We start from the raw sequence: 19,278 nt of genomic DNA, 5'->3' as shown, positions 1-19,278 counted from the left end.
TAATCGGCGACCCCAACGGAAAAAAAAAAAAAAAAAAAAAAAAATTGGGAAAATTGGGAAAATTGGGGGAGGGGGGAGGATCCAGTGTCGGAAGGGAAGAAAATGTGGGGGAGGAAGAGTACCCAGAGAAGAAAGAGTCGAGAAGGGAAGAAGTGGGAGAAAGAAAGGGAAGTGGAGGGGAAGGGGAGGAGGAAGAGGAGAAGAGGAAGAAAGAGAGAGAGAAGGATGGAGAGGAGAGAAGATAGGAACCGGAGAGGAGGAGAGGAGAAGGAGGAGGGAGGGAGGAAGAGGAAAAGATTGGGGGGGGAGAGGGGAGAGAGAGGCAAGAGAAGGAAAGTTAGGAGGAAGACGAACCGACAGGCAAAGGCGGACGGAGTTACGGCCGGGAGGAAGAGGGTTGGGGGAAGCCGTTGACCAGGTTAGTCTTTAACTAGTAAGTAATGAATGATTAAAAAAAGGCGCAGGATAAGGACTGGATGGGACGATATCTATTTCTATTTACTAACAACTAACAACTAAGTACTACTAGCTGTAGCAACACCAACAAAAAAGAATGTCCCAACCAGCAGCAGCAGCAACAACAACACTAATCGATTGCAGGGACGATATGGTGGAGGTGATGGCCAATGATACCGCCGAATGGATGCTGGTGACGCTGCGGATGGCGGAACGGGCGAGAGGATGGGATGGGATTGATAGGGAACTAATGAAAGGACTGGGAGAGGGAGTGACTGACGGACAAGATAGTAAGTAAGTTACCTTCTGGAGATGCCGAGTGGACCGAGCTAAAAGGCCTGCAAGTGGGTGATGGCGATCTTCCGCAAAACAAATTGGTAGCCTGATCGCGCCTGGCCGATAGGGATGTCTTTCTTCTGTCTGTCTGTCTGTCCGTCTTGTATCCCCGCTGAGTTCCTGCGTGATCCGAGTGTTTATCTAGATTGGATTCCCTCCCCCCTTCCATGGACTCTAGACTGGAGTAGTTTCTTGATTGACTTATGATGGCTAATAATACAACAACCAACTTCCACTCCTCTCCTGCCAAACTAGCGAGAGGAATTGACGAGTGACCGGTTATCGCTTACCTAAGGTAGGGCGGAGTCCCGCCGGGCTCTTCCGCTGGTCATTTAACATACATAACAGGTCATAACCATACGTCAATACGCCGCCCATGCGCCCGTTATCAAGGCAGTCCAGGCCGGGGCATCGAACCGACAACTTTACAGTAGGGCCGGTTATTGGGGCCCTTGTTTGGAGTAAATAGACACCAACAATGAATGTATGTCTGGCAGAAACTAGCGAGTATACGAAGAAACTAACTGACCCCGATGTTACATCTCCGACAATTCCCCTCTCCCCTCTCCCCTCTCCCCTACTCCCCTTATCATCAGCTTTGACATGGTTCCGATTCCAAGCGTATGTATGTATGTGTCTGGGGTTGCAATCCCCCTTGCGGCGGACTCCAGGGACAGACAAGTAGAGCAGTAGGAGGACGACTATCTGACACGTTGTCTTTTGGCGGCCAGGTGGAAGTTGCTTTGATGTTGGTGCTCCGTTTCCTTCCGGAACTTATCCAATGGGTATTGGTTTGGCTGGCGTCATGGGTTTCGTGATTGTGCACCAGTTGGAGGCCGCTCGGAATCCGGCCTGGACCACCTCATCCTTTCGGACGGGGGTCGCGCTCCGCCCGTGCTGAGCCGGTGCCAGTCGATTAGGGAGCTTCGGGTTTCATACCCTCCCATTAGTTCTTATACTCGACTCATTTTTTGGATGTGCATAATAGCTGATGGAGAAGCTTCCCCTTCTTCTCAGTGTGAGACATTTCATAGGATCAATCGGATGAAGATGGTTGCCTAAAAAGCCTTTCATCAAACTGGACCAGCAAAGGCCGGGCTGTGATGGGCGCGTGTGTCCGACACTGGCCGGGTTCCAGCCCCCCCCACGATACGCGCTAACCCGGGCCGGTGGTCAAGTACTGTCAGAATGAGAAATATGACAGATGCTGTGTATTCTTACCGTCATTAATTGCCAGGAAGTTCAAAAGAGAGTTCTGATCTCCTCCCAGCGTCCACAAATCCCGTGACTGGCTCAACCTCGTGATTCACGCTTGTTTTGCTTGTTGCTGCGCTGCTGCTGCTACTGCTGCTTTTTGCTATTGCTGCGACGGCTGAAAATCCCTCATAGTCAGAGTTTCCTTCCAACAGCTTTGACTGACTGACTGACTGACTTCCTCCGCCCCCCGTGAAATTCCCGTCCGGCCCAATTTGGCATTTTCGTCCACACCGGTGTGCCAAACCAGGGAGCTGCCGGCCAGTCCATTCCGATTTCCCTTGTTGTTCCCATCTATTCACTAGTCTAGCTGGTTCATCTCTCTGCATTTCCCCTCCTTCCCCTCATTTTCTTTACCCGACACCGCATTATCTAATCCACTCCCCTTCCTAATTGGACCAAACCCACCCTTTCACACATAATCTACTACTAAGTGCTTCCCCCCTCCCAACCTAAACACTCCATCCCAGCCAAGCCATGTCCGAAAGAGGCTCGTTCCGTGGAGGTGGTCGCGGCCGCGGCGGAGGCTATGACCGGTCTGGCGGTCGTGGCGCCCACAGAGGTGGCGGTGCTGGTGGCGGTGCTCAGCAGCAGCAGCAGGAGAAGCCCAAGAAGGAGAACATCCTCGACCTGAACAAGTACATGGACAAGGAGGTGCGCGTCAAGTTCAATGGCGGTCGTGAGGGTAAGACCCACCCTACTGTTACTTTACAATGCTTTTGCTAATAGTCATGTCCAGTTGTTGGTCTACTCAAGGGATACGACCAGCTCATGAACCTGGTCCTGGACGATGTCAAGGAATCCATGCGCGGTAAGCTCCCTGCAATCTTCCCACTACTACTCCCTACTGACCATCACAGATGACGAGGGCAATGAGAACACTCGCTCGCTGGGTCTCGTCGTGGCCCGTGGCACCATCATCGTCCTGATCTCGCCCGCCGACGGCAGCGAGGAGATTGCCAACCCCTTCGTGCAACCCGAAGAGTAATCACGTGCTCTGGAGGCCGATATCAGAGCAACTTGGCGGTTTGTTGGTGCCTGATGCGGAGTTCCCTTGAAGTGACCAGCCATGTGCATGCCCCGCACAATTGACGACAATGGTTGCCGCAGTCGTCCGCCTCACGTCCCGATGGATGTGGTCGATGAGTCTGCGTCTATCTCGATGTTGCCGTCCACCACGGACGGTGGACGGAATCTTACTATACACACCCTACGAAGGCAGATGATGAAATGTATTATGTGCGCCCTGAGCGTTGACTTGTACCTGCATGAAGCCATGCATAGCACAATACCAGAATATACTACATAGTAATGGCGGGCACTTGACTGCCTACAATCAGCTTACTTTCCGCTCTGTGTGTGGTCATGACATCATCCTCTGTCGTCATGAACAACCTGTCGATTCCTCCAATATGCTGCCATGTATGATGCTGTAACCCGCAATTTTAAAGTTAGTGCGTTTCACCATAATAATATTTGTATCTCCTTCATGATGTTACTGAGCATTAGGCTCAGCCCGGCAGAGGGGTCTAGGCCCAGCTGGCCTGCCCTCGTCTAGATAGAAATTAACTTGATCCCTGCAACGCAACACAACGAGCAGCATTGTCTGCAACAGATCCCATTCATATCTTTTCCATCACCATAAACTGGCCATCTAAAATGAAAATCCCCCTTTGGGCCCTCGTGGCCTTGCCCTTCTCCACCGCCCTCGTCTCCCCTTATTACCAGAATCCCCTACCCGAGGATGATGATGATGATAGTATCACCATCGCCGACGAGAACATAGATTCCGCCCTAATCAATGGCATAACCACCACCCTCGCAACAGTCCTCGACCACCTCACAACCGACATCTGGCCCACCATCGTGAACAACTACCTCAACTACAACCCCAGTGATTCACCCCATCTCTACGCCCAGCACGTCTCCGAACTCGCTCCGCCCTTCCGCCATCCCACTCCACCCCCATATCTCCGCCACCCCGCATCCAATAAGACCCTCTACGGCCTCATCCTCTCCAACCCGGATACTTCCATCCTCGCCCACTTCATCCGCAACGATTATCACCTTACAAACCTTCTCAACAGTACTACCTCGACCAACCTCACCTTCTTCGCTCCCACCGACGAAGCCATCCGCAAACTCCACCACCAATACCACCATGAACATAATACCAACAATAATAAAGAAACCCACAACCACATCCACCACATCCTCACCTACCACACCGTAAAGGGCTCCTATCCCATCGACAAACTCTTCCAATCACCCACCGTTCCAACCTATATCCGTACTGAACATAGTACCCTCCCCCAACGCATCACCGTCCGTCCAATCACAACACGCGAACTGATGCTCAACTTCCACAGCCGCATCATCTCCCTGGATAAACACGCCTCCAATGGCATCCTATACCACATCGACGCGGTTCTCATGCCTCCGCCTTCTATCCTCACCGTACTTAACTCCCTTCCTTCCGAGTTCAGCACCTTTACGCTAGCACTGTACAAAACTGGTCTGGATAGGGTACTTACCACCAGCTCCGATACAAATACCAATACCATCACCAGCAGAAGCAGAAGCAAGAACCCCAACAAAGCCCTACACCTTCAATCTAACGACGAAACACAACCACAACCATCCACCTCATCCCCTCAAACAAAACCGAATGACAACCAAGAAGAAAAAGGAGAAAGAAGAGGATTAACCCTCCTCCTCCCCCCCAACCCCTCCTTCGTGGCAACATTCACCCCCGAAGCCCTCACCTTCCTCTTCTCCCCCGAGGGGAGTAAATACCTCTCCGCCATCATGAAATACCACATTGTGGTTGGCGAGACGCTTTACTCGGATCAGCTGTATACCAAACACGGTGATATATCCCCCCTTTCATCGAGGGATAAATCCATGTTTTATATAGAGATGGAGAGTTTATTACACAGATACCATTTACATTCACATATTGATGATGATGATGATGATGATGATGATGATGATGATGATGATGATGATGAAGGGAAAGCGGAGAGGCTCTTCATCGATGCGAAATGTCACGGCGTGTATCGATATCTCCGAGTAAATGGGTATCAGGGTGTTTTGAAGGCCGGGGAGTTGTTGACTGCGGAGGGGAATATGTTTGTTTTAGGTGGGGGAAGGGTGTTGGTGCCGCCGAGGAGATTGAATGTGGGGGAGTATGTGGGTGATGCGAGGGAGGAGGGGGATGGGGGTGGGTATTTGATGGGGGTGGAGGAGGTGAGGGAGAGAGTGGGGGGTTGGTTGGGTCATGGTGGATGATTGATTTGTTACGTTTTGAAGGAGGGAAGGGGGAGTATTATGAGGTTTGATATCATTGTATCTATTGGTTGTATGTAGATAGGGACGGTGGTCGGGGTGTTTTTTTTCTTTCCTTTTGGTGTTTGGTGTTAATGTGCTTGTTACACTACACCCATGATACTATATTTAACTAAGCTGCAAGTGAACTTCAATCTCATACATTTCTAACTATGGCGTATCTGTCTTAATATTCTTCTTCGTCACTGCTGTATAAACCTGCCTTGATCCATCGTCCAGCCATCACATCAATACTGAAGTAGGCGTTAAGGATAAGTATCATCGGCAGTAAGAATGGTCAATGTAGACATATCAGATCCTCGCTGGAACATAGGAGACTTATTCCCTCCACCATGATTTCAATCCAAAATATCCACCCTCCCATCCATCCATCTGCCATTTAAGAATAGGCCAGCGCGAGTTGATGACACTCATAACATACCATATTGGAGATATGTAGGTAGCAGATGCATAGTGTCAAGTCCTGCCAGACTACTCAATGCAGCCTCCTACTGGCCGAAGGCTTCAGCAGCGCCTGGAATGACGATTCCAGAGCTTTCTTCAGCTCCTTATAGCTGACCACGAAGCAACTCTGCTCGTCGCGGCTGATCAAGGTGATTTTTTCGTCGGTGCCTGCGTCCAATTTATTCAGGCACATGATCACATGGCCCAGGTCGACGACTGGATCGCCCTGCGCGTCAACCTGGTGGAAGACATAATCGCGGAAGATCTTCAAGAAGTACCGCTCGCCGTTTTCGGACCATTGACGGTCGTGCTCATACTCGGGTCGCTCGTTGATGAAGTTCAGCTTCGTCATGAGCCGGACGAGGCGGCCGTTCTCGAGTTCGCGACTCAGGTCGGAGGTCAATTGGTCGTCGAGGTGAAGGGCGGAGTCGAACGTCGACATTAGTGTCGATGAGATGCCGGTGATAAAAATGTCAATATTCCTTTCCTGGTCCTTTTGGAGCCCGTTCAGCAGCCAGAAGACCGAGTTCTTCAGCTGCGCAGTGTATGCGCGTGTGAAGTGCTCCATGGCCTTGGTAGGGTTGTGCATAACATTGGGCTGGTTGGCGCCCAGGGTGACGATGAGCTGTCCAAAGTTGACCAAATCCTGCCGCTGCAGTTCGGCCAGAGATCGCTGGGTGTCGAATTGAACCACATCCATTATGGCGCAGGCGTTGAGACGAATGCGGTTTCGCCCAGTCAAAAGGATCTTGCTTGGGTCAATGATCCTGGCAGCCAGTTGACTGGCATGGATCGCTTTCAGAGCATTGGCAATCTGAGTCATGTAACCCCAGAGAACCTGTTCCGGGATGTGCGTGTTATGGCGACCTTGGAATCGGTTTCCGGCGCCAAGGTGTTGCTCAGCAAGCGTCTTCGACAATGGGTGATAGTCGGTGACAAAGATCAAGGAGCTGTCCTGAAAGCTTCGGCTAGTAAAAGCATCGTGGACTGTCACGACACTACCGTTGCAGACACGCTTCCAAGCTTGCACGGAGCGGATGGCCTTTTCGTTCGTCAACCGGAAACCTGAGTACGAGTTAGTATCCTGATAATGGCATGGAAAGGACTAAAGTACCCTCGAGTCTCCGGAGAGCGTAAAAGTTTCCGTCCTTACTGGACTGGGCTTTGTACACCCAGCTGGGAAAGCCAAAAATGGTAGCGTTCTTCTGATGGTTGAGATCGAGCGGGACAAGAGAGTGGAAGTAATCGACCTGAGCTGGGAGCTGAGTATCTAACATCAAGTCAGCATCGTCAACAAAACGCACTCATATGTCAGCAACGTACTTGGCAGTGTCTGGAGCGTGGCTGCTGCCTTCTTCTGCATTTCCTCCCGGAGGTCATTAGGGAGGAAAAGGTCGTGTACGTTTCGCTGATAGCCTAACGTATTCTGACTGTGAGGCCCAATCGGGGCATACATGTGATATTGGACCTAACGCTTGATTAGGAAAATTTCCGTAACACAGATAAGAAGTGGCTTACTGGCTGCTGGAATCCAGACTGGTTGGCGAAGAACGCTGCTCCGTTCAACGCTGCAGCAGTGTCATGCGAGAAAGGATTGGCCTGCACCGGGCCGACGGCGTTTGCTGCGGAGAGGGGATTCGGGGCGGTCACAAAAGGGTCGAAAGCGCTCGTGCTGGGAACACCGGCAGTCCCATTACCTTGCAGGGAGCCCTAACCAATCAGCATTGCAAGCACGTAAACTTCGAGCAGGATCACCACAGCAAATGACATGCGAAGCAGTCAACCTGCGTGTGACACCTCGATCTGGCAGCCTTACTATATGTGCAGTATCAAATCCCTGAGGTACAAATTCTTGTACCTCTGCCACAGACCAATCGGGGGTCATTGTACCCGGGCGAGTAGTAGGGGTGCTGGAGTTGGATCCTGATTGTAGTCAGATTCCGCTTCGCATCCCGGAAACCGTTAGGGCATACGTGATGATATACTTCTAGGTTGGAAGGGAGCTGCGCTCGCAGCCTTGGGCGAGATCGTAGCCATTTTCTTCATGGTTGCTGATTGGGAAGTGGGCGAAGATCCATTCGACGACAATATGGATGGGGTAAAACTAGGGGAGTCGACGTTCAGACGTTTCTTGTTACTGCGAAATGAGTAAGTCATCCTCCTCTCTGACTCCAACATTGCGCGCCTCTCCCGGAAATGCCAACCTGTCTGATTGATATCCTGAATTCACTTTATGCGGGTCGTGATTGAAGGCGCACCCTTCACAAGCAATCGGACGGTTAGACGGATCCTAGCGAGCATGAAGAGGAACAATAGGCAAGGAATGGCTAAGCACCTTTATCTTCGTAGCGACATCGGCCATATATGGTCACGTTGCGACACAGCGTATCTTTGGCGTTCTCTGTAAGGTCAGGATGACGACTATGTTAGCTGATACCGCCGAAAGAAGCAAAGGCCGACGGGAGCATTGAATCATAGTCCGTTGCCCGAAGCCGACATTTGAATTATAGTCCAACTAACCTCGTCCCTTCATCTTCGGAGACCCCGTACCACGACGGGCGTCTTCCAGCGTTGCAGACTTTCCCGTGGTAGCCATGATAAGTTCGTTATCCACAGTTGGGCGCGGATCAACGGACAGGTATGTCCATTGAGTCAAGAAATATCGGGCGACCTAAGATATCGAGAGGAAACCACATTCCTCTATGGAGACAACCCGTAGACTAGCTCGACAATCCGAGATGCCCTCGGAGACGTTGTCGAGGCGATGTTTCACTGATGGCAGGGTAGATGTTCCGCAACAGCCAAGGACGGCTGGGATGGCGAGATTGGGCGCCCTTTCGAGCGTCAGACAGTGGAGACAGCCAAAACAATTGAGAATAAACGTCCGGAGACAGGAACGGACGAAGATCTCATGCCATGGATGGTGACAAGGCAGTAAGACCGCAAGGCAGCATCCGAACCAAGGGCGGCGCGGGGGGGAGGAGTGGGAGGGGGGAACTGGACGGGAGTGCGTCGAACTCCGTCCCGTGCACGGACCACTCGTGCGTCAAGCGCGCGTCTAGCGTGGCTCCCACCGGCCATGACGGAGCTGTCCTTCTGAGGCCAGCTAGTACTATCGTTCATTCCCCACGACTTCCCCTCCCTACCATCTTCCTTAAGTACAGCCCGATTTGCATCTGTGGCGGTATTCTGCATGCCCTGAGCATTCTTTAGGAGCTGGCTACTTTTTCTTTTCTGAGCTTCCCCTCTATATTCTTAATAACTAAGCTATTCTGACGCACACGACTCCCCGCGGCTCATCTATACCTCATCATTCACGCCAGTTTCCCTGGCCTCGCTGCTCCTCTCCCAGCCATTCTGTTCATGGATGAGATTATCAATTGACCATGTCCACCTCCGGGCTTGATATATCCCAACTCTCCGACAGCGAGAGGTCCGCTCTCGAGACGTATACTGCGGTCACCGGTCAGGAACATTCGGAAGCCATTCCTTTGTTGCGCCGCTCACAATGGAACGTGCAGGTAAGCCTGGATGACGACATACTGCCTCTAGATGCCTTGGGAACTAAGCATTTACTGCCTCCAGATTGCCATCTCCAAGTTCTTTGACGGCGAAGGGCCGGATCCCGTCGAAGAAGCCCGTGCTGCTCTCAACTCTCCTCCTCCGCGACCCGCCCGACAGACCCAAAACCTCATGAATAATGACATTGCTGCGCAATTTACCCCGATTCCCCGTGCTGCTGAGCCAGCACCCCGGATAAATACACAGCCTGAAGACCAGTCGGTCTATCGCCCGCCCTTCATACTAGCTCTGCTGTTTACTCCGCTCAACCTCCTCTATCGACTACTCTACAGCTCCTTCCGCCTATTCGGTGCCTTGTTTCCCTTCCTTCCGCGCTTCTTTAACACGACAGCGAATCCCGCTCTTCAAGGCTCCCGGAGAAATACTAACGGTCGCCGGCCCTTGGGTCCCAAAGACACGGCCGCCCGGTTCATCCGGGAATTCGAGGAGGAATATGGCACCAACTCGATCAGTTTCCTCGAGAACGGATATAACATGGCATTGGAGAAAGCCCACCGGGACCTCAAGTTCCTCCTAGTTGTACTTCTTGCCCCTGAGCATGATGATACGAATGGCTGGGTCCGAGACACACTCCTGTCTCGCGAAGTGACCGACTTTGTGAATGACCCACAAAACAACCTACTTGTCTGGGGAGGGAATGTTCAAGACTCTGAGGCTTATCAGGTTGCCAACTCCCTCCGCTGCACCAAGTTCCCCTTCGCAGCCGCTTTAGTCCATACTCCCAACGTTTCCTCGAATGCGATGTCGGTTGTGTCGAGGATATCGGGAACAACGTCCCCTGCGGAATTTGTGGAGAAACTTCGATCGGCCATCTCGCAGCACAAGGAGCCTCTCGAGCGCATCCGGTCAACCCGGGCAGAACAGCAAGCTTCACGCAGCCTCCGTGAACAGCAGGACTCCGCCTACGAGCGTTCCCTGGCCATCGACCGCGAGCGGGCGAGACAGAGGCGGGAAGCCGAGGCGGCCCGACAGAGGGAAGAACAAGAGGCGGCTGAACGTCAAGCGGCCGAGGAGAAGCGCATACAGGATCTTCAGCAATGGAAGCAATGGCGGGCTCAAACCATTCCAGAGGAGCCTGGACCGGACGTCAAGGACGCTGTTCGCATCAGTATTCGGCTGCCTTCTGGCGAGCGTGTCATCCGCAAGTTTGCGCCCGACGCGTCGCTTGACGAGCTCTACGCGTTTGTTGAATGTTACGATATCCTGAAGGAGCCAACAGAAAAGGCTGCAGAAGCAGTGAAGCCGGAGGGCTTCGAACACCAGTATGGGTTCCGGCTGGTTTCACCCATGCCGCGGGTGGTCTACGAAGTGGAAGCTGGGGGATCAGTGCGGGACAAGATCGGCCGAGGAGGGAACCTTCTAGTCGAACCGATCGATGACGGCAGCGACGAGGAGTCAGAAGAAGAGGCATAAGCTCTTGGACTCACGGTTGTAACTGTATTGTTTCCGAATCCTGACTGCATGGCGCAATAATGGAGCTGTCCGGGTGATTTGCAGATACTTTTCAGCACTTTGACTATCTTAGTATGTAATAACAAAGATCACGATAATGACACGGAACAACAAGGTGCCAACGGGCCCAGTGACGCTATGCCACCCTGCAGAAAGAGCCTCTGTGCGCGGAAGTGGTCCCCAAACTCAATTTCTTGGAGAAGTCTAATTAAGAGTACATAGTGAGTGTGGTCATGTGCGGTTGGTTCTCGCCGGGGAGGCCCGACAGCACGGGATCTTGACCATCCGAAGGCAGACCGATGCTGATGCGTTACTAGCCTCAATTTTTTGTCTGCCAATTAGACCTGCTAGCTGCGTGTATGAGACATGATGAGCTCGTATGAGTCACATTGTTATCATTGTCGGGACTGCATGCTGATCCTGCCGTGGTTTAACTTACCGCTGGCACTTATAACTTTATATTGAATTCGGAGTGATACAACAGCCGATGGGCGCAAAGTCAGGACCCCGCGGTTCCCGAAGAGGCCAATCCCGCCAGTGATGATGCTCGGAAAGATTAGGTAGGGAGGAGCACCTACGTATTCATTCATATATTGGGCATTTTAAGTAAGGAATCTCACCGTGTTGGGCGGTGATTGGAAATGTCCGGAGCTTGGACTCGAGTCTGGAGATGAGTCGGTGCGCTCTACAATGAAGGTAGGCGCACAGGGATGTGTGAAGAATATCCACATAGTTGATACATAGCCTGCTGTCAACTTAGGACCACAGGTGCCACATATTCAGCCCTCTCAGCAGCGATCATCTGTGGAGTGAGTTCATGACACAGAGCCGCTCTTATCTGAGTCTGTAAATAAGCTAGCTAGCTACCTTCAGACTGCATATCTATAACTCCAAATCGTGCATTAAGCTGCTCATGCTCGAGCATAGCTGAGTCATTTATGTAGAAAAGGGTGCATTAGGATCTGTACCGCAACATCGGATCGTGAGGTCTCCGATACGGTACCGTAAAGGGGCAATTAGAGACTAAATGGCCGGGCCTCGGAAGGCTGGAGTCCCGCCCCACTCCGCCCCACCCAGAAGCTGCCATTCCTGTTTGGGACAATGGCCGCTCAGCCCCGAACCTCGTTTTCGCCACGTTTTAGGGAAAATTCGCACACTTGGAAGTCTGGAAAACTGGGTTTGCTTATTAGCCATCGGGATGAGCCTTACTTGACTCAGCTCCTGATTTAACTAGTTATTGCGCGAAGGATCCGACTCCTTATTTGATGATTCAGAATTCTTGTTCGTTGCTACGTAGCGTAAGCTCCTCGATAGGTCTATGTGCAGGCTTCTTTTCTTTTACTTTCTTGGTGGGTTTCTCAGGAATTTTTTCCGAGTACCTAACAATAGCTTGTGTGACATGAGCGACATGTGACTAGTTATCACTTATCTTCATGCATGCAATCATCATGCCTAATATTGCCTGAAGCATACTTGATATTATTGAAGTACTACACTACACAATGTCCTTTATGGCGGTGTAAGAAGAGTAAAAAAGTAAAGCAGCTAGAAATCAAGCATTGTGATTATTGAGATCTCTGTGGCAAACCGTCAGGGTCTACTTATCACCATGGCCAGTGACCGCTACAAATGTCAGGGCTAGAGACAGATGATATAGATAGATCGCGGGAGCTCAATAATTTCCGTCCCCAGATCATAGTAACATCGGCCTTAGTAGGTAGCTAACAGGGGTATTGAGGTGGGTATCTCCGGGACCACCAGAAACCTTAGTGTAGTGCTCTGTACTGAAGTGTAGGACCTTTGCAGAGGGACGGCCTCGTTTAGTCTGGCGTAAACGGCGTATTGTCGTATTGCTGCCGGGGGAAATACGCACGGAGAGGCCTGCTTGAAGGTACCGAGAACAAGGCCCACCACCGGCGCAGTCAATCCTGGGATCCGCCCGGATAACCTCTCGTTCCTGGCCCCGATTCGTCCAGAAGCCTCTTCTCAAAACTTTCCCATCTCAAGTCGCCATTCTGCGCTGCCTAACACTAAAAACGGGGGGTGAAGCCCAGACCTCTAAGACCCGCAACCCAAGGTTTTTCTGTCGCCCTTTTCCCTCTTTCATTATTCGCAGATATTACTTTGCAACTTACAATTTAAGAGTGTTCAGTGTATTACGGGGCACACGTCTTTTGGAGGGGGGGCCGTTTTCTAGTAGCTCCAGGTACTGGATACTTTTTATGCTTAGCGGCTGCCACTTATTTCTCTACTGCTGCTATCTATCAATTATTCCCTCCCCCTCAGTTTCACCTGTCACTCTTTCACTCGCCTCCACGGAGGATATCTCCCCCCTTCATCTTTCTTGATATTCCTGATATCTATTCTTATAATTCTGGATATCTCTCCTAATCGTCTTTTCTCCACACCTCCTTCTTTTTCTCTCTCCTCATACTTTTCTCCTATGCTATTGGCATCCTCTCGTTGACCGGCTCAGTCTGAGACTGCGTGTCTCCATATCTAATCACCATGTCGCTTCTAGGCACTATAAATCCTAATATTAATCCCGGTCGTTCGGTGGAATCCCACGGCGGCCATGAGAACGAGAATGAAGGCGCTCAAGCCGAGAGAGCTGCTGCAGTGAACGAAGGAACTGAGCACTTGGTTCGCGAGGAGCACACGGTGTACACGACCCATCATGAAGAGCATCACACAAGTCTCTCCCCAGAATCTGGCAGATCCGAGAAGAAGGGAACTGCCTGGGGTATGGACGGAAGCACCTTGAGTACTGCTGAAACCGCCATGGAGAAACGCGATTACAGCAGCGAAGATGCTGATGAAGATGAAGAGGAAAAAGCTGCCGAAGAGGAGGTCACTCGACTTGCACAGCAACTGACTCGTCAATCGACACGGTTCTCTGTCAGCAACAACGCGGAGAACTCATTTCTGGAGGTGAAGGACGACTCCACGCTGAATCCGCACAGTCCCAATTTTAAGGCGAGGCACTGGATGAAGAACTTGTTGGCGCTTTCGTCTCGCGATCCGGAACGCTATCCCAAGCGTGAGGCGGGTGTCTCGTTCCAGAATCTTAGTATCCATGGTTTCGGTAGTCCTACCGATTACCAAAAGGATGTTTTCAACTCGGTGCTGCAGGTTGGTGCCCTTATGCGCAAGCTGACGGGTACTGGAAAGCAGAAGATCCAGATCCTCCGCGACTTCGATGGTCTTGTCAGGAGTGGTGAAATGCTGGTGGTCCTCGGTCGTCCTGGTAGTGGATGCTCTACCTTCTTGAAGACCCTTGCGGGTGAAATGAACGGTATCTACATGGACAAGGAGTCTGAATTGAATTACCAGGGTATCTCGGCCAAGCAGATGCGGAAGCAGTTCAAGGGCGAAGCTATCTATACCGCGGAAACCGATGTGCACTTCCCCCAATTGACTGTCGGCGACACTCTTAAATTCGCTGCTCTTTCTCGCTGCCCACGGAACCGTTTCCCTGGAGTCTCGAAGGAGCAGTATGCGACTCATATGCGTGACGCTGTTATGGCTATGCTTGGTCTTTCGCATACCATCAACACCCGTGTCGGTAACGACTTCGTCCGTGGTGTGAGTGGTGGTGAGCGCAAGCGTGTCAGTATCGCTGAAGCTACTCTTTGTGGAAGTCCTCTACAGTGCTGGGATAACAGTACTCGTGGTTTGGATAGTGCGAACGCACTTGAATTCTGCAAGACCTTGAATTTGATGACCAAGTACGCTGGTGCGACAGTCGCCGTGGCCATCTATCAAGCCTCCCAGAGTGCTTACGATGTCTTCGACAAGGTGACTTTGTTGTATGAGGGCAGGCAGATCTACTTCGGTCCTACCGATGAAGCCAAGGAGTTCTTTACCAACATGGGATTTGAATGCCCTGAGCGTCAGACCACCGCTGATTTCCTGACCTCCCTGACCAGCCCTGCTGAGCGCATTGTGAAGCCGGGTTACGAAGGCAAGGTTCCACGCACCCCTGACGAGTTTGCCGCCGCTTGGAAGAGCAGTGAGGCCTACAGTAGGCTGAAGAGACAAATTGCCGAGTACAACCAAGAATTTGCAATCGGTGGAGAGTCGCTTGGCAAGTTCATTGAATCTCGCAAGGCCATGCAATCGAAGAACCAGCGCGTCAAGTCTCCCTACACCATTTCTCTCTACGAACAGGTCAAGCTCTGTTTGATTCGAGGATTTCAGCGACTACAAGGCGATGCCAGTTTGACCATCTCCCAGTTGGTCGGAAACTTCATCATGGCCTTGATCATTGGAAGTGTCTTTTACAATTTGCAACCGGTGACTTCTAGTTTCTACTCCCGTGGTGCTCTTCTCTTCTTCGCCGTCTTGCTCAACGCCTTCTCTAGTGCTCTTGAGGTAAGCTCAGCAATCTCTTCTGGCTTCGCATAACCAATAAAAGAGACTAACCGCAATGACAGATCTTGACCCTGTATGCTCAACGTCCGATTGTCGAAAAACAAGCCCGCTACGCCATGTATCACCCGTTCGCCGAAGCCATCGCATCCATGCTTTGTGACATGCCTTACAAAGTTGGAAATGCCATCATCTTCAACATTACTCTGTATTTCATGACCGGTCTTCGTCGCGAACCAGGCGCATTCTTCGTCTTCCTGTTGTTTTCCTTCGTGACGACCTTGACAATGTCCATGCTTTTCCGAACCATCGCTGCCTCTTCTCGCACTCTTTCTCAGGCTCTGGTGCCCGCTGCCATCCTCATCTTGGGTCTGGTCATCTACACTGGATTCACCATTCCTACGAGATACATGCTTGGCTGGTCGAGATGGATGAACTACATCAACCCCATTGCCTACGGATTCGAGAGCTTGATGGTTAACGAATTTCATCATCGTCAATTCCTGTGCTCTGAATCGGAGCTGATTCCAAATTACTCGGGCGCTTCGATCGAGTACCAGATCTGTTCCACGGTCGGCGCTGTTGCTGGAGCCAAGTACGTCCAGGGTGATGACTACCTTCACAAGAGTTTCCAGTACTATGACAGCCACAAGTGGAGGAACTTGGGTATCATGTTCGCCTTTATGATCTTCTTCATGACTACCTATCTGCTTGCCACCGAGTTCATCTCGGAAGCCAAGTCCAAGGGTGAAGTGTTGCTGTTCCGCCGTGGTCAAGCTCCACCTTCTCTCGACGATGTTGAAACGGCCCATCACGTCGCCGCAGACGAGAAGACTGACCGGTCTGGTGGCCAGTCGAGCGCTGCTATTCAGAGGCAGGAGGCCATTTTCCACTGGCAGGATGTGTGCTACGACATCAAGATCAAGGGCGAGCCCCGGCGCATTTTGGACCACGTCGATGGCTGGGTCAAGCCTGGAACCTGTACTGCTCTTATGGTAAGCCTTCCAACCGGTTCATCAACGTACTATCGAGACTAACCAAGCTTGCAGGGTGTTTCTGGTGCTGGCAAAACTACTCTTCTGGACGTGCTCGCAACCCGTGTGACAATGGGTGTTGTAACTGGTGAGATGTTGGTTGACGGTCGCCCTCGGGACCAGTCCTTCCAGCGCAAGACTGGTTATGTTCAGCAACAAGATCTTCATCTTCACACTACCACCGTCCGAGAGGCTCTGCGCTTCAGCGCCATTCTCCGTCAGCCCGCCCATGTCAGTCGCCAGGAAAAGCTCGATTACGTTGAAGAAGTCATCAAGTTGCTTGGTATGGAAGCATATGCCGATGCTGTTGTCGGTGTTCCTGGTGAAGGTAATTGATCCCCACAAACCCTGCTGGTGTGCTACAAAACTAATACATCTTAGGTCTCAACGTCGAGCAACGCAAGCGTCTTACTATCGGTGTTGAATTGGCAGCGAAGCCGCAACTACTTTTGTTCCTTGATGAGCCCACATCCGGTCTTGACAGTCAAACCTCCTGGTCCATTCTCGATCTCATCGATACCCTGACCAAGCACGGTCAGGCCATTCTGTGCACGATCCACCAGCCCTCCGCCATGCTCTTCCAGCGTTTCGATCGCTTGTTGTTCCTTGCTAAGGGTGGTAAGACCGTTTACTTTGGCGAAATCGGTGACAAGTCGTCGACTCTTGCTAGCTACTTCGAACGGAATGGTGCTCCGAAACTGCCTACTGAAGCCAATCCAGCTGAATGGATGCTTGAGGTCATTGGTGCTGCCCCTGGATCGCATAGTGATATTGACTGGCCCGCTGTCTGGCGCGAAAGCCCCGAACGTCAGGGGGTACTTGATCACCTCGCTGAGTTGAAGTCTACTCTCTCGCAAAAGCCGGTTGATACTAGCAAGCAGGACCCTGGCGAGCTCAACGAATTTGCTGCACCCTTCTCTGTTCAATTGTGGGAGTGTTTGACCCGTGTTTTCTCGCAGTACTGGAGAACCCCTGTCTACATCTACTCCAAGATCGCGCTTTGCATTCTGACATCACTCTACATCGGTTTCTCCTTCTTCAAGGCGAAGAACAGTGCTCAGGGTCTCCAGAACCAGATGTTCAGTATTTTCATGCTGATGACCATCTTCGGTAACCTTGTTCAGCAAATTCTTCCCAACTTCTGCACCCAGCGTTCGCTATACGAGGCTCGTGAGAGACCCTCCAAGGCCTACTCGTGGAAGGCTTTCATGGCCGCTAACATCATCGTCGAGCTTCCATGGAACGCGCTCATGAGTGTCATTATCTTTGTATGCTGGTACTACCCCATCGGTCTGTACCAGAATGCTGAGCCCACCAACGCCGTCCACGAGCGCGGAGCTTTGATGTTCCTGCTGATCCTGTCCTTCCTCCTGTTCACCTCCACATTCGCGCATATGATCATCGCTGGTATTGAACTCGCTGAAACCGGTGGTAACATTGCCAACTTGCTCTTCTCCCTGTGCCTGATCTTCTGTGGTGTCCTTGCCACACCTTCTCAACTTCCAGGCTTCTGGATCTTCATGTACCGTGTCTCGCCATTCACGTACCTGGTATCAGGCATGTTAGCCACCGGTGTGTCAGGCACGACTGCTACCTGCGAAGCTGTTGAATACCTTCACTTCAGCCCTCCTCCTGACACCACCTGCCAAAGCTACATGTCCAACTACATCAGCAGCCACGGCGGCTACCTTGAGAACCCGAATGCCACCTCCGACTGTTCCTTCTGCACGATCTCCAGCACAGACACCTATCTGGCCCAAGTGAACAGCTATTTCAGCGACGCATGGCGCAACTTCGGCCTGATGTGGGTCTACATTGCATTCAACATCTTCGCTGCCGTGTTCATTTACTGGCTCGCTCGTGTGCCCAAGGGCCAGCGGACCAAGGCATAAAAGTGTGAATTTCTTTGTTTTTTCTTCCTTCTTACTCCCATCCTTTTCTTCTTTGAACATAAATTCTTGTTCTTGGTAACACTATCATGTATATTGGACATAATGCCTGTTAGATCCTACGTGAGATGGATACTTCGACATGTTTTGCTTATAAGCGTTTGCTAGATTTCCGTTATCATCATCTCTTGCTCATGATACAATATTTCACTCATCTCACCCTTATTGTCTCTACTTTTCAAATCACTACAGATGTATATGGCATATAAGATCAGATAATAGATAGAACAAACAACTCAATACTCGCTCAGATTATCAAACCCAATCCTTTCATACTGTACACATTCCTGAACAAAGAGTCATTCTACCAAAACAACCCCCCAAACCCCTCTAGCAGCCAGCAATGACCACTCAACCTCATCTGACAAGCACCCTTCCCCTCAAACGTAGTACAAAATACCTTAACCCATCATCCTTACCCTTCCACCCCGCCCCGCCCCACTCCGCTGCTAACTAGTATACGTAAGACCAAGAAACATGCGCCATAACTAAACTGACTCACTCACCTTCACCTAGTTATTTGTCAGTATGAGGTGCTTCATTCTCATACAGGAATAAATATACATCATCCACCATCTCATGTTATCATATCATCTACTGATCGTAGCGTTACACATAAATTATGTTTATGAGACCCCCATCTGAATATCCAGAATATGGGTAATCAATTATTATTAGAACCCTACCCCATTTTGAAAGGGGAAAAAAAAAGTAATAAACAAAAAGAGGGATTTTCGACGCCATGATTTTGCATAATATGAGACTATATGATATCATGTACTTACTTATATACATACTTTGTTTGTTACATCTACGGAGTGATGATCATGAGTTACTACATAGGAATGTGCATGGATTGTATGTGGATGGACTGTATAATTTTATATGGCTATATTCTTTTCTGATTTGTGCGGGACCATAGTTACTTAAGATCCTTGTATAATGATATATAGTTGTGCATGTGCTAGACAATCTTTCTGAGGCGGTGGTTACATTGCATGTGGCCAAAGTGCGTGACAAATACGTGAGTGATGGGCAAGGGGGCTCATATG

At 50.9% G+C, this 19,278-nt stretch overlaps 5 protein-coding genes across 5 annotated transcripts; 4 read left to right on the top strand and 1 right to left on the bottom strand.

Annotated features, from left to right (window-relative positions):
* Positions 1–2,099: 2,099 nt before the first annotated feature.
* On the top strand, positions 2,100–3,501 carry BO87DRAFT_371818 (putative small nuclear ribonucleoprotein (LSM7)). The gene is made up of 3 exons (XM_025622129.1): positions 2,100–2,731; positions 2,786–2,857; positions 2,907–3,501. The coding sequence occupies exons 1-3, from the start codon at positions 2,524–2,526 to the stop codon at positions 3,032–3,034; spliced, it is 408 nt and encodes a 135-aa protein (XP_025485116.1). The 5' UTR covers positions 2,100–2,523; the 3' UTR covers positions 3,035–3,501.
* Positions 3,502–3,705: 204 nt separating this feature from the next.
* BO87DRAFT_323435 (uncharacterized protein) lies at positions 3,706–5,322 on the top strand (the record flags this gene model as incomplete). Its single annotated transcript, XM_025620031.1, has 2 exons — positions 3,706–3,940; positions 4,178–5,322. Coding segments are annotated over 2 exons (1,380 nt in total), but the record flags the coding sequence as incomplete, so codon positions are not given.
* A 200-nt stretch (positions 5,323–5,522) lies between these two features.
* Positions 5,523–8,805, bottom strand: BO87DRAFT_371817 (PAN-complex poly(A)-binding subunit PAN3). The gene is made up of 9 exons (XM_025622128.1): positions 8,359–8,805; positions 8,174–8,239; positions 8,043–8,097; positions 7,812–7,975; positions 7,655–7,761; positions 7,357–7,548; positions 7,162–7,306; positions 6,953–7,108; positions 5,523–6,903 (listed from the first exon to the last, which is right to left on the bottom strand). Exons 1-9 carry the CDS (start codon positions 8,432–8,434, stop codon positions 5,870–5,872), a joined length of 1,995 nt encoding a protein of 664 aa, XP_025485114.1. The 5' UTR covers positions 8,435–8,805; the 3' UTR covers positions 5,523–5,869.
* Positions 8,806–8,975: 170 nt separating this feature from the next.
* On the top strand, positions 8,976–11,211 carry BO87DRAFT_371815 (clathrin-mediated endocytosis regulator UBX3). Its single transcript, XM_025622127.1, has 2 exons — positions 8,976–9,359; positions 9,424–11,211. Exons 1-2 carry the CDS (start codon positions 9,225–9,227, stop codon positions 10,831–10,833), a joined length of 1,545 nt encoding a protein of 514 aa, XP_025485113.1. The 5' UTR covers positions 8,976–9,224; the 3' UTR covers positions 10,834–11,211.
* A 2,089-nt stretch (positions 11,212–13,300) lies between these two features.
* Positions 13,301–18,484, top strand: BO87DRAFT_4139 (pleiotropic drug resistance family ABC transporter). The gene is made up of 4 exons (XM_025626601.1): positions 13,301–15,246; positions 15,309–16,238; positions 16,293–16,605; positions 16,659–18,484. The coding sequence occupies exons 1-4, from the start codon at positions 13,381–13,383 to the stop codon at positions 18,167–18,169; spliced, it is 4,620 nt and encodes a 1,539-aa protein (XP_025485112.1). The 5' UTR covers positions 13,301–13,380; the 3' UTR covers positions 18,170–18,484.
* Positions 18,485–19,278: the final 794 nt, after the last annotated feature.

This window comes from Aspergillus neoniger (genome assembly GCF_003184625.1).
Source record: "Aspergillus neoniger CBS 115656 unplaced genomic scaffold BO87scaffold_1, whole genome shotgun sequence".
In the NCBI taxonomy this organism is placed as follows: Eukaryota; Fungi; Ascomycota; class Eurotiomycetes; order Eurotiales; family Aspergillaceae; genus Aspergillus; species Aspergillus neoniger.
Note: the sequence above shows the minus strand (reverse complement) of the source record. Positions and strands in the feature narration are given on the sequence as shown.